We start from the raw sequence: 15,344 nt of genomic DNA, 5'->3' as shown, positions 1-15,344 counted from the left end.
GGAATTAATGTAATATATAAAAATCTAGTAAAGGAGGGGAAATCTTTAATATTTTTGAAGTGGAAACCACCTGTATTTGGCTGTTAATCAGTTACCGATAATCAGGGGGGAGAAAAATCACTGGTATGAGCTTGATATTTTCAATTGTTAATTCCAGATAGGCAATAGCCCGTTTGAATCCTCTCTTTTATGTAGATATGTAACATTTGTTTTTGTTTTTTAAGGTTTAACATTCTAATAAAAGTGTGTATTTATCTATTGAATTGTACTTTTTGTTTTTTATGTATGTGTTTACACTAACCTTTCATTTAAAGAATGAATGCTGACTTCAAAATGCTGGGATTTTTTTAAAATTTGGTTAATTTTTAAGCATATTAATTTGAAGTGATGAAAAGTACACTTGAGCATATAATGCGCTTAAAAAATTCACTTCCAACACTTCAAAAAGTGTATCATTTGTATGACTGAAAATGCACTCAAGTGTATTAATGCGCTTAAAAATTCACTTTTAATATTGTAAGGTGTATTATTTGTATGACCGGGAATGCACTCAAGTGTATTAATGCGCTTAAAAAAATTCACTTTCAATTTTGTAAGGTGTATTATTTGTATCAGTGGAAATGCACTCAAGTGTATTAATGCGCTTACAAAAATTCACTTTGAATACTCAATGAAGTGTATTATTTGAATGACTGGAAATGCACTCAAGTGCATTAATGCGCTTAAATAATTTGCTTTTAATTCTGTAATGTGTATTATTTGAATGACTGGAAATGCACTCAAGTGTATTAATGCGCTTTAAAAAATTTACTTTGACCATGAAGTGTATTATTTGTATGTCTTAAAATACACTCAAGTGTATAAATGCACTTAAAAATAAACTTAAGCGCACTTATTATCATAATAAACGCACTTAAGTGTATTATTTCGTGGAAAAAAAATACACTTAAATGTATAAACACACTAGTAAACAGTGTTTTTTTTTAACAGATTAAAATGCACTTGTTAAGCAAAAAATACGGTGCCAATAACATGCGCATTAAATGCGCATTTAATGTGCATTTAATGCGCATTAAATGCGCATTTAGTGCACTTTTTCGAGAAGGGTGGGATTGGTCACAAAGTTCTTTTACAGCCATTTTCCCCTACCTATGATTCGAGTTACCTGTGTCATTGCATATGCAGCCAGGGTAGCCCCACACCAGTCTGCGCAAGCGTGGAGTCTGGTCATTAGCCACGCTGTCCACTTTAATCTTTTAACCCTTAGATACGCATTTTGAAGCATATGTAGTCCCTTACAAAGTTAAATTTAATCAAAGACCTTTCTTACTGGATTCAAGATTTTAAGGCTTCATTTCCAATCTTTAGATACTGATGAGCAGCAAACAGCATCGAACCTGAACAGACTGCGCGTTTCTTGCAGGCTGTTCTGGTTTTATGCTGTTTGCACATAGCCATTTTCACTTCGCCTCTGAGTGGGAATGGGTTAAAGTAACAAGGTTTTGTTGTCTCATAAGCGGACAGCGTGGTTCCTGACCAGACTCTACATGCGTAGGCTGGTCTGGAGCTATGGTGGCTGCATATGTAATAAGACCCATATTCGCGTGACACTGATCAAGTAGGACAGTTTTAAGTTACTGGCATTTTAATTGAGTATGTAAAGTGACTGCTGTGAATTAACGTAATCTCTGATAAAAATGATGTCTAATAAAAACAAAAATACAAAACATAATTTACTTTTTATTCCCCCGGTAGGGTGGCATATAGCAGTTGAACTGTCCTTCAGTTCGTCTGTCTGTCCGTCCGTCCAAAAACCTTAACATTGGCCATAACTTTTGCAATATTGTAGATAGCAACTTGATATTTGGCATGCATGTGTATCACATGAAGCTGCACATTTTTGAGTAGTGAAAGGTCAAGGTCAAGGTCATCCTTCAAGGTCAAAAGTAAAAAAATACAATCCAAGGGAAGTACAATGTAATAAGCTTTAAAAGGTAGATAATTTCTAAACCTGCAAAATTATATATTGAAATTTTATTTCAAAGCGGCGCAATAGGGGGCATTGTGTTTCTGACAAACACATCTCTTGTTGATTCTAAAACCATCATTTTATTATTTGTTTTACTATTTTTGTTTCTGTTTCAGTCACATGACCGGCATCTTCAAGGCAGCATATGAAGTTCTTTACAGTTACCTGAACGGTGACTCACGCAAGAACGAGCTCTATATCGCCAAGTACATAGATTTCTTCTTGACACAGTTTGAGATCAAAGAGGTACATGCAGTTTTAATTGATTTATCTTGTCTTAATTGTATGAAAAACAATGAAGGCATATGTTGAGTCCTTCGATACTTTTGAGGCTTTAACCTGGAAAGAACCAATATTTGGTTTCTGGGAATGGTTTTTAGAATGATTGCTGAATTGGTTGCAATCAAAATGATCATCTCAACTGTGCAGGATGGTTACGCAAATCAAGATGTTTATTATATTCATCTTGAAAATGTCTGATAAAAAAAGTAAAACTTATGTAATACAAATTAATTGTTATGGATGTTAGTCAGTTATTTAAAAGTATCTATCATAATGTAGTTTGACCAAAGAGAAAATGTCATTTGTTTCCACTAACATGTCACCTCCCCTCAAAAAGGGTAGGTAGGTAGGCTTAAATAATATTTCAAAACTTTGTTAATGAAGCCCCATTTTTTTTACGAAAATACAATCATGTGTAGAAATCTTTTCGATATCTATAAAAATAAGTTTAAAAAGTCAATTAATTGAATATAATTGAATGTAGCAATTTTTTTTATAACATTAATAGACATTAATTTTAGTAAAAAAGCAAAGATGGTTGAAAATTGTTTTGGAATACAAAAACAATTAAGGGTCGGTGAAAAAAAAGGGTCAGTTTTGATTCTGGAATTTATAATAAACAACTTTTTTGTAACGCCTTTTTTCCCATGCTCAAAACTGTTAAGTGAGGAAGGTAATGTTGTGGATTTATATATTTATTAAGAGAAGTAATAAAAATGTTTCAGTCTTATTATCATTACTAACATAAAACATTTTTAGTTCATAAAAACATAACCCATAACCTTAAAGGTAACACTCAGAATATTCAAATCAAAGTATAAACAACGAACAAGTCCTTGAGTGAAAAATTTGACAAAACAACACTTGTTTCCGTTTCAGGGAAAGATTGGCCTGAATGCAGCTCACATGGTGATGGAACTCATTCGAGACAATCGCAAAATCTTGGACCGAATCACGCACGACCACATCGACAGGTCAGTGTTGTTTTCACCATTTTTGGAATGGGACTGCGTGGGTCCCTTTCTATTGGAAAAAATCTTGATGTCTTGACTAAAATTGTGAAATAAGTGTTTTTGATGTTTTTGCTGAAAATAATAAAAAATTTAGAATAGATTCTGTAGAATCCGTCCGGAGCTATATCTTGGAAGTGCTTTGGCGGATTTCATTGAAACCTGGTAATAGTATACTTATGGATAAGAGGATGATGCACGCCAAATGGCATTGTACACCATCTGTTAATAACGGAGTTATGGCTCTTTGTATTTTGAAAAATGCTTTTTTTGTGTGTCCAGAGCCATATCTTGAAAGTGCTTTGGCGGATTTCATTGAAACTTGGTATGAGTATATGTATGGATAAGAGGATGATGCACGCCGACTGGCATTGTACACCTTCTGTTAATAACGGAGTTATGGCCCTTTGTATCTTGAAAAATGCTTTTTTTGTGTGTCCGGAGCCATATCTTGGAAGTGCTTTGGCGGATTTCATTGAAACTTGGTATGAGTATATGTATGGATAAGAGGATGATGTAGCCAACTGGCATTGTACACTGTCTGTTAATAACGGAGTTATGGCCCTTTGTATCTTGCAAAAAATGTTTTTTTGAGTGTCCAATATAACACTTTTGTGTCCAGAAGCATTTGGCGGGGGATATCAATTCAACGAATTTGCTTGTATTAACTAAGGTTCAACATATAGCTGGAAAAGAGATGACATTAATGTTGAGATTTATTATTTGTTTACATTATTTATTTGATTTAAACCTTCAATGGGAAATGTTTAGGTCCCATTTGGGTAAAATATATACTTTTTCCTTTGTAAAGGTCCCTATTACGGCCCCAAATTTAAATGAAAAACTAACGCTGCAGGTTCATTGACCTGCTGAAAAGAGAGAAAAACTACCGCTACCTGGACCTGCTGACCGTGCTGTGTGTGTGCGACGGGGTCTCCATCGCAGACAATCAGAAGTACATCACGGAGGTCTGGCTCATGAAAGGAACAGTATGTGGAGTTTCTTGTCTTAATGCTTATAACTTTACTACTTAGATACATGTACGTATTATGATGCAATTGTAGTCCCTTTGAAAGTTACATTTAATAAAATACCTTTCTTAGTCAATTCAGGTTTTAAAGGCTTCATTTTCAACCCTTACTGATGAGCAGCAAACAGCATAAAACCTGAACAGACAGCGAGTAACTCAAAGGCTGTTCTGGCTTTATGCTGTTTTCACATAGCCATTTTCACTTTGCTTCTGAGTGGGAAAGGGTTAATGCTTAAATCGGTGGAATTATGACCCGCACAACTCAAAGAACTGTTGCTTGAAATTTATTTTGCTATTTAACATGATGTTTTCCACTAAAGAGTATTTAAGTTAAATCTTAGAAAGTGCAAACAAGAATGGAATCCTCTGCCTTGCAACATAAAAAAAGATTACTAAGTTTTCATTCCAGACTGTTGTTAGTACTTGATTATATGTTTTACTGCAAAACTGTGTTTTTAAATCAATACTATTAGTTTTACAACTTAATTGTGTGTTTTACAGCAAACCAATGTATATAACAGCAAATTGTTGTGTTTTACAGCAAAACGGTGTGTTTTTCAGCAAACCCATGTATATTACAGCAAATCTTTGTGTTTTACAGCAAACCAATGTATATTACAGCAAATCTTTGTGTTTTACAGCAAACCAATGTATATTACACAAATCTTTGTGTTTTGCAGCAAACCCATGTATATTACAGCAAATCTTTGTGTTTAAAAGCAAACCAATGAATATTACACAGATCTTTGTGATTTGCAGCAAACCAATGTATATAACAGCAAATCTATGCGTTTTACAGCAAAACTGTGTGTTTTTCACTGAGCTGGGGCAGAAGATTGGAAAGGAGTCTGGGCAGATCTACGTCTCTACAAATAATGGCGCCAGTTACGTTGAGCTTCACACATTTGCCAATGTAAGAGCTTTAATTTGTATTAATATATATAGGATCTTGCATGAGTGATCGTTTTGTATTGAATTTATTAAACTAGTCATCTAAACAAAGATAAAAACGAGGCTTGCAGAGTATTGAGTTTAATAAATTCAATACAAAATGACCACGATTCTAAGATTCTATTTATAACATGACCAACAAATTTTCTTTTTATCTTTTCACCGTTTATTCACTTTGAAAAGAGTTTAACTGAAGAAATTTGCTGGAATAATGACGTCATTTCTTAAAAAAATCACGTCATTTTACAGTTATATTACTCGTGTAATAAGACCCGTGTAGTAAACAAAATTGAGCATTACGTTATTTCACTCCTGGAGCATAGGTCATGTTATAAATATTAATAGTATTTTTGGTTTAAAGAGGAAACTTCTTAGTGATAATCCAGTCTAGGCTGAGAGTGTCATCCCTGATAAGCCTGTGCAGACTTCTGAGGCTTATCTGGGACTACTTTTTACGCGTATGCCTTTGGTTTAAAGCTTTCAAAGACAATAACATGCATAAGTAATGCTTGATGTAGCTCACAAACATAAACCCGCCATATTTGAACTTGTGATGTAGCATAAATTCCATGCTTGAATTAATAGCCGTTGCAACTTTATAATCAAGTATTGAGCTGTCATAAATTTTGATTATATTTCATCGGTCAATTTAAACACATGCCATCAAATTCCATATATTGGGCGATTTATCTTAGAAAATGGACTGCACAGGTTTATTTTTGACAATACTTTATGCACATGCATTTAGCCCCGTTTTCCGGGAGAATGGCTCAATTGTATTTTTGATTTCAGCGCGACAAAGAGGATGAAGAGTATCTATTTTTAGAACATCAGCTGGAACTGTTTGGCTATCTTTGTCATGTAAGTAGTATGAAACTTTGTCTAAGTAGAGTACTTTACCATCAATAATTTTGATAAATATTATTTCTCAATTATTTGATTAAGGGTTAAAAACACTCACTTAGTTAAGTTTGGGATAGGTGTGTTAATCAGTACTTGAAAAGTTCAATATCGATACCATTGTCCATCAACAAATCCATTATCAAATTTTCAAGATATCTAAGAGCTATTATTTTTATGAATCTACATTCATATTGATAAGGAACTTATCCATGTTCAAACTCTCCAAATCATCCCACAAGATGCTTAAACGTCACGATATGAATCAACAATTATGTTCATTTCAATCATGTTTTACATATCCATATTAATATTTCCAAGGGCCAGTTCAGCTATCCAAGTTTTACTTTCCATATTCATATTTCCATGTTTTAAATAAACAAATTCATATTTTTCAAGACCAGAACAGCTATCCTAGTTTTCCATATCCATATTAATATTCCTTAGGGCCAGTACAGCTATCCTAGTTTTATATATCCATATTATTCATATTCCCCTTGGCCAGTACAGCTATCCTAGTTTTACATATTCATATTAATATTCCTTAGGGCCAGTACAGCTAGTGTTATATATACATATTCATATTCCCCTTGGCCAGTACAGCTATCCTAGTTTTACATATCCACATTCATATTCCCCAGGGCCAGTACAGCTGTCTCAGTTTAAAATATTTATATTCCTTAAGGCCAGAAGGCTATCCTAGTTTTATATATCTGTATTCATATTTCCCAGGGCCAGTACAGCTATCTTAGTTTTTACATATCCATATGCATATTCCATAGGGCTGGTTAAACTTCCCTAGTGTTATATTTATGATCTTATTCCCCTGGACCAGAACAGATATTCAAGTTTTACATATGCATGTTCTTATTCACCAGGGCCAGAACAGCCACTCCATACAGGTGATAACAACCCAACTCAACTACCTGACATGGGAAGAAGCGTTCTTGTGTCTCAGTGACTCTCAACTCCCGGACCAACTGCGTGCCAAGTACTGCGACCTGATCATCAGTACGTCATTTTGCTTAGTCCCCCCTCTCTGTTCAGATACGCATTTTGACGCTTTGTGTAGTCCCATAGAAAATCTTACTAAATTAAAAACATTTCTCACTAGTTTCAGGTTTTAAAGGTTTCATTTCCAAACCCTGCACATAGCACAATGTACAGGCTTTCTTGTTGTTGCATTATTACGAAAAACTAATATTTTTTTTCAGCCATGTTTGTTGACATATCTGACAACCATTCGGTGGTGGACCGGGTAAAATTGTCCTACATCTACGATGATATCGACGATGAGGAGGCAAGTCATATTAGCTGCGCTCTGAAAAAATGGGGCTTAATGCATGGGCGCAAATGTTGTCCCTGATTAGCTTGTTCAGAAGACACTTGCCTAAATTGGATTTTTGATATGAAGAGACTTCATTTAAATGAAAATATGAAAGCAGAAAGTGTTGTCCTTGATTATCCTGTGCAGACTGCATAGGCTTATCTGGGTCGTGGCTAAACGTTCATGCATTAAGGCCCTGTTTGCCTTTGTCATATAAATGGCAATTCTTTTGCTTCTTTTAGTAGAAATGAAATGGTATATGGATGGTTAGGAAATATACAGCTGACATTTATTTATTAGAGCATGGTCATTATTTTGAAGATCCAGATATGTTGAAGTTGAGAGTTATTCTCGACTTTACCCCTAATAATTTATGTAAAATAAATATGATTATTTCTAAATTTTAATTAATTATTGCCTATGTCAAAGGTTTTTTCTGCCACAGCACATGTTAAAGCACTTGTTAACTTATATTTAACTTGAACTATAATCATTTTTTTTTTAAAGAAGCACAACATGTTAGTGAGTTTGTAATCTGTTCATCCTTGTACATCTATTTTTATGTCCCCCACCCACTATAGTGGGGGACATATTGTTTTTGCCCTGTCTGTTGGTTTGTTTGTTTGCGTCAAACTTTAACATTTTGCCAGAACTTTTGCAATCTTGAAGATAGCAACTTCATATTTGGCATGCACGTGTATCTCATGGAGCTGCACATTTTGAGTGGTGAAAGGTCAAGGCCATCCTTCAAGGTCAAAGGTCAAAAAAACAAATCCAAGGGAAGTATAATAAGCTTTAAAGGGAGATAATCATCTGAGCCTGCCAAATGATAAAAATTCTGGTAAACACATATCGTGTTCTGATTTGAACCAGATATATTTAAATTAAATTGAATATTGGAGTTGTTTTTAGCTCTTTTATTCACCGAATAGTCTGAGCTGTACGACTTACCAAAATGCTGTGTCAGCGTTATATCGCTGTGTTTGAAGTCAACATTTAATATCTCAATATAAAAAATTCTACTATGGATTTTCTTTTTTAAAAGTCACACATGTGTTTGTTATCATAATTTGATGTCACTGTTCCATAGCTCTAACCTGCAATTTTGCATAATTATGCCCCTTTTTGAACTAAGAAAATGTATTTTATTTTAAACGTGCATTATCACTGTACGACTGTTTTCCTACAGGTATTCAATTGAAACATTACAAAGCTGCGGGGTCTTTGTGTTAGGTCACTGACCAAGCTCAATATCTATGAACTGCAATATAATATCATAATGCTGCCATATCTGTATGGCCTATGTCTACTACATATATTGAAGTAGAACTTTACAGAATGTTTTCATGGTCTTTATAATCAGTCTTAGACCAAGACCTTTAACTTGGATCAGCCCTTTTTTGTATGATAATGTCCCCTTTTGTAGTTAGAAAAGTCAGGTTATATGCGAGCAAGTTGAAATGCATGATAAAATGTACATGCAAGCAGTACATATCTCTGTAACTTATACAGATATTAAATAGAAACTTGACACTTGTCTTTGTGATCATCATATTCGGTCTCATACCAAATCCTATAATTTTTAGCTTTGGTTAAGCAGATTTATGGCCCGTATTGTACATTTTGTACTGAGGAAATTCTGAAAAGAATTCCCTTGCAACAACTCCTATCTCAAACTCTAAGTGCATTTGGAGCCATTAAGCCCAAGGTAAAGGGCACTTCAGTGTAAAAAAGATGAAAAAAATATTTGTGCATTATAATTAAAGTTTGGATAGGGAAACATGAATTTTGTGCTGAAATTGTGTATGTATGTAGCTTACAGGCTGATCTAGTGACATGGCATTCAGGCCTTTGGGGGCAAGGTCTATGTGACTAAAAATAGATAAATTGTTTCCGCTCAATAACTTAAGTCTGGATGGAGGTTACAGTGCTTTCATGCAGACCTTGCTTTTTACTTGATTACATTGGTAAATAGCTGAAAATCTAGGTTCTTGGCATGGTCACATATTTTGTTTTATTTTTTATTATGCTCTCCCAAAATGTTTGGGAGGGAGCATATAGTCGCCGCTTCGTCTGTCTGTCCGTGTATCCGTGAGTCTGTGCGTCCGTGCACAATTTTTGTCCGGGCTATTTCTCAGCAACTCATGACCGGAATTCAATGAAACTTTTGGGAAGCTTCACTACCAAGAGGAGATGTGCATATTATCAGCCAGTTCTGGTCGTATGATTTTTCTCAGAGTTATGGCCCTTTGAAATTTTCCATTAAATGTACATATAGTGCAATTCTTGTCCAGGCTATTTCTCAGCAACTAATGACCAGAATTCAATGAAACTTTATGGGAAGCTTCACTACCAAGAGGAGATGTGAACATTATCAGCGGGTTATGGTCGGATGATTTTTCACAGAGTTATAGCCCTTTGAAATTTTCCATTAACTGTACATATAGTGCAATTCTTGTCTGGGCTATTTCTCAGCAAGTAATGACAGGAATTCAATGAAACTTTATGGGAAGCAACACTACCAAGAAGAGATGTGCATATTATCAGCGGGTTCTGGTCGGATGATTTTTCACAGAGTTGTGGCCCTTTGAAATTTTCCATTAAATGTACATATAGTGCAATTCTTGTCCGGGCTATTTCTCAGCAACTAATGACTGGAATCCAATGAAACTTTATGGGAAGCTTCACTACCAAGAAGAGATGTTCATATTATCAGCCAGTTCTGGTCGTATGATTTTTCACAGAGTTATGGCTCTTTGAAATTTTCCATTGTACATATAGTGTAATTATTCTTGTCCGGGCTATTTCTCAGCAACTAATGACTGGAATTCAATGAAACTTTATGGGAAGCTTCACTATTAAGAGGAGATGTGCATATTATCAGCGGGTTCTGGTTGGATGATTTTTCACAGAGTTATAGCCCTTTGAAATTTTCCATTGTACATATAGTGCAATTCTTGTCCGAGCTATTTCTCAGCAACTTATTACAGGAATTCAATGAAACTTTATGGGAAGCTTCACTACCAACAGGAGATGTGCATATTATCAGCCGGTTATGGTCGGATGATATTTCACAGAGTTATGGCCCTTTGAAATTTTTCATTGTACATATAGTGCAATTCTTGTCCGATCTATTTCTCAGCAACTTATCACGGGAATTCAATGAAGCTTTATGGGAAGCTTCACTATACCAACAGGAGATGTGCATATGACAAAAAAAAATTTGGGGAGCATCACCCGTCTCCGACGGTTTCTTGTTTTTTTATGCTTAAAGTTTATATAAACTTTACAACCTCTAGAGATATACAACTTCAAATATGTCTTTGAGATTATTTTACCAGGTGACTGACAGAAAATGTACATTATACTTTCAAAACAAAAGAATAGTCAAAGGCGAGTTCCTTTGACAGCTCTTGATCTAGCTGTGATCACTGCATTCATGATATGGTCAAAGATTGTTTGTTGAATACAGCTCTTTAAAGGGACCTTTTCACATTTTGGTAAATTGACAAAATTGACAGGATTGTATCAGATTTCTAAGCTTTCTTTGAAGTTATATTTGCGAGTTAACAGTAATACGTAACATTTACCATGCTCTAAAATATCCACTATATGCATCTTTCTTGACAATTAAAAAACCTGAAAATTATAAAGTGTTACAAACTTGCAAGGATTGAATAATTTGGAGAATTTTATTGTTATCGTTATATTTTGTGACACTGCAAACATTGCTTATATAAATGTATAAAATACACCACACACTGTATGAGCACAGGAGTGATGGCCAACTGGTTTAAGGGTTAAACTTTTATTTTAAGGGTCAGTTGTTTGAGCCCAATTGCGGCTTGCTTTTTTTTATATTCTTTAATTTTATTTGTTTTTTTACTGGAGCTATTTAGTTCCAATGTTTACGTTTATCAATTCAAAGCATTTCATGACAAACTTCAACACATACCTAAATCTGTGAAAAGGTCCCTTTAAATACAGTAGAACATTATACTGACATGGTCATGGTATCATAGCTGATGTATGGTGGATATATATTTTGTTGTATGTTAATTATAAAGCCAATAACAAATGTGCAGGCTTGCTTGGTGTCTTATTTAACCCTTTACCACTTAGATATGTATGTTCACGCATTTGTAGTCCCTTAGAAAGTTAAATTAAATTAAAGGCCTTTCTTACTAAATTCAAGTTTTAAAGGCTTCATTTCCAACCCTTAGATACTGAAAAGTAGCAAACAGCATAAAACCTGATCAGACTGTGAGTTACTTGCAGGCTGTTCTGGTTTATGTTGTTTGTTCATAGCCATTTTCACTTTCCTTCTGATTTGGAAACCGTTTATATACTTTGCCTATAGATTATATTTATCAATTTATCTTGATATTTTGTTTTTAGATTTGCAACCAAATCTTTTAATTGTATTAAACAAACATAAATTTCAGAATTTGACTTTTGAAAAGGTAAACAGTTAGTAGTTAAATATTGTTTCTTGTTTAATTGTATTACCCCAGATTGTTTTAACAGTTTTAGAAATGTTTATTATTAGTATTTTTCCCACCTATGCTTGACTACCTGTGCACAAACGTTTAGCAGTGAATAAACTAAAACTAACAGCCACATTCTTTTTGATGAAGCTATATATATGTAAATAAAATATATTTTCTATCTGTAAGTTTTTTTTACAAAACATTTTACAGTCCAACTTGAGAACAGCGGTCAGTCAAGGGAAATGGCCATAGTGACCGCTGTATACAGGTGACAGTTATTCTCAGTGTCCACTTTTAAGATGGTCGGTCGGTTGGTAGAATTGCTATGTCGTTACCCCATCTAGTTGTTCAATTTTGTCGCACGCTCTTACTATGTGTTATGAATGAACCACTCATTTCTACAGATACAAAGTGAAATTGTTACTTGCACATGTTTCATGCTTTTAGAAATTAACACATTGATATTTCGTTATAATTTATTAGAAAATTGCCTGATAAACTATCATATCATCCTCCTGACGTAATGATGCATGCAAATGAAAATGTACTGATAATTGAAGGAAAATTGTACCAACCTGTCAAGGATGCGCTTACCACTAACACAGATATAACCCCTCTCAACACCATATTATATGTTTTCCCACAGTGGGCCACATTTATCACATCATAGGGAGTTACCGCAATCTCATTCTTTAGCCGCAAAATAGACGCACAATAACAACGTTTTAAAATGTTTACTTTTTGTACCACAAAACAACTGACTTACGACCACTTTTCTCGATTAAATTTGATTTTGGGAATGAAATATAAGGATATAGGCTGTAGTAGACAGGTGACCGTTATTCTCAGGTGTAATATAGAAGGATTCTTGTCGTGGGGAGTCCAGACTGACTGTTGTTGACTGATGACCGTTGTTCTCAGGTGTTTTTTTAGTCAGGTTGGACTGTATTATATTTTTTGATAAGAAAGTTTCTTGTAATATTTTTATTTATTTTTGTAGTGATATAAAACGTTTTAAGGCTGTTAGCTTTATTTACAATTAAAATTTGTTTTGATCAACTCAGAAGTAATACCATACTGCACACTAATCCTGCCCACTATTTAACAACCCATGTGCATTATATTGTTGTTCCCGCATACTTTACACCAAAACAGATTTCATTATATGAGGGTTACAGCTTAAGCATGTAACTTCATTAAACGCAACTTTTGTTACATTTGTTGCACTTTCGAAGGAGGGCATTTAGTATTTTCGCTGCCCTTATGTGGGTTTCAGTATATGTTGGTGGATCTGTCTGTCAATGTGTCCAGACTTTAATGTCTTCTCTGTAGCTGTGCAGAGATAACAATTTAATTTCAAAGGTCGTGAATTTTTGTTTTCCCTCCATAACTCTAACATGCCTAGAAGGATTTTTATATTACTTTGGATTGCTATTTGCCATGAGCACACAAAGTGTAGCACACAAATCCCATTATTCTCATTTGAAAGTCAAGGTCACAATGCAAGGTTAAATATTGTGAAGTCTTATTTTTTTCTGAACTATATGTCTGAGTAGTACAAAGAAATAACAATACTATCACATTTATATTCCCCATGACTTTAAAATGTGATGAGTAGGACTCATAATCTCCTCGTTTGAAGTCTGGAATCACAATTTAAATAATTTAACTCCAGAAATTATCAATAGAGGAATTAGTGTTACCTTTATAACAGATGTAAAAGGTAATGTTCTTGAAATTCATATCTTGAGCTTTAAATGCCTTGGACTAATGTTAAACTTTAAAATATTGTAAATTCCCATAATAACCATTAGATGTGTGATCCTCCATAAGTTCTGCAGCTGCTTAATGTGAACCTTGTACACCTTTTTGTATTATGGTTGTTCTTTCTTCTTAAAGTGCTTCTTCTCTGTGGACTTTTCTTTTCCATATTATACCAGAATGAACAAAAATTACAAATTTATTAAAAACATAGCAATTTGTGTATGTTATGTTGATATTAGGAGATATAAATATGTTTGCTTTTTTTTTTAATTGCTATAAATGTGTACATATGATACATGTAAAAAGATATGTTTGTTTTTGTATGATCATGCCTTAAGTATGATCAAATCTAAAGTAAGATCAAATGTAAAGTATGATAAAGTCTAAAGTATGATCAAGTCTAAACTAAAGTATGATCAAGTCTAAAGTATCATTAAGTCTAAAGTAGGATCTTAAGGATAATTATGTCTTCAGTATGATCAAGTCTTCAGTATGATCATGTCTAAAAGAATGCCCCTGAAAGAGGAATATATATCAATTTATTTTATGCTTTCCGGTGGTTTATAGAGAAATATCAGTGAAATAAAACTGGTATTTCACTGTTTTAAACAGTGAAAAATGACAATGAAAAATATCAATATTTTTCACTGTTTACTGTGAAATGATGTCATTTTTTCGACGAAATGACGTCATAAATCCAGCGAAATTATCCAGTTAAACTCCTCAACAATGTAAATTAACGGTGTAAAAAGCATAAAATAAAAAGAAAATTTGTTGGATTCTATGGAATAACGATTTTAATTCACTCGTGGTCATAAAAAATACATATTATCACTCTTGGCTGCGCCACTCGTGAAAATATTATTTTATATGATCACTGGTTAAATAAAATCAATATTCCATCGAATCCAACAAATATGTCATTCACACATTCGCTCATAAAAGTTTTACAATTGTCTTTTTTTTGAGTGATGATACAACATGTTATCACACCCAGGAAACAGATATCCTATATTAACCATATTAGACTCGCTCATGGTAAAATTTGGACTAAATGCATCTGTGTAATTTAAGTATTCTCCCAGATTAGCCTGTTGCAGTATGCAGGGGCTAATCTGGAACAACACTTTTGGCATTAATAGTGTTCTGTTTTTAAAGGAAATCCCTTCTTAGTGAAATTCCTGTTTGTTTGAGAAGTGTCGTCCCAGATTAGTCTGTGCAGACTGCTTACAGTGTTTTTTTTCACCATTTTGGGAATGGGGCCGGGTCCCTTTAGATTGGAAAAATTCGCGGTGTTTTGACTAAACTTGGGAAATTATTGTTGTTGTTGTTTTGCTAACAAATGCTTCAATATTGAGGATACAAGTGTGCCCAGTATTATATTTACTAAGGTTGATCTTATATGGATGGGAGATGAACAAAATATTGATATAAAAAAAAAAAAAAAAAAAAATTTTTTTTTTTTTTTTCCATTGGGAATTTTTAGCTCCCATTTGGGAAAAATATATACTTTTTTCCATTGGGAATTGGTCCCGTTACCGGACCCGATTTTGAATGAAAA

The 15,344-nt window shown here is 33.9% G+C and overlaps 1 protein-coding gene across 1 annotated transcript in view; it reads left to right on the top strand.

Moving 5' to 3' along the window:
* The window catches only part of LOC127833498 (inositol 1,4,5-trisphosphate receptor type 2-like), a 183,782-nt gene that overhangs the window by 44,940 nt on the left and 123,498 nt on the right, over positions 1-15,344 (top strand). The window contains exons 17-24 of the mRNA XM_052358786.1: positions 2,146-2,275; positions 3,191-3,285; positions 4,178-4,310; positions 5,151-5,264; positions 6,095-6,163; positions 7,081-7,213; positions 7,417-7,502; positions 11,975-11,992. Coding sequence (XP_052214746.1) covers positions 2,146-2,275; positions 3,191-3,285; positions 4,178-4,310; positions 5,151-5,264; positions 6,095-6,163; positions 7,081-7,213; positions 7,417-7,502; positions 11,975-11,992 — 778 coding nt within the window. The remainder of the gene's footprint in view (positions 1-2,145; positions 2,276-3,190; positions 3,286-4,177; positions 4,311-5,150; positions 5,265-6,094; positions 6,164-7,080; positions 7,214-7,416; positions 7,503-11,974; positions 11,993-15,344) is intronic.

The sequence above is a fragment of the Dreissena polymorpha genome, chromosome 6 (assembly GCF_020536995.1).
Source record: "Dreissena polymorpha isolate Duluth1 chromosome 6, UMN_Dpol_1.0, whole genome shotgun sequence".
Classification (NCBI taxonomy): Eukaryota; Metazoa; Mollusca; class Bivalvia; order Myida; family Dreissenidae; genus Dreissena; species Dreissena polymorpha.
This window is presented reverse-complemented; position numbering and strand designations above follow the sequence as displayed.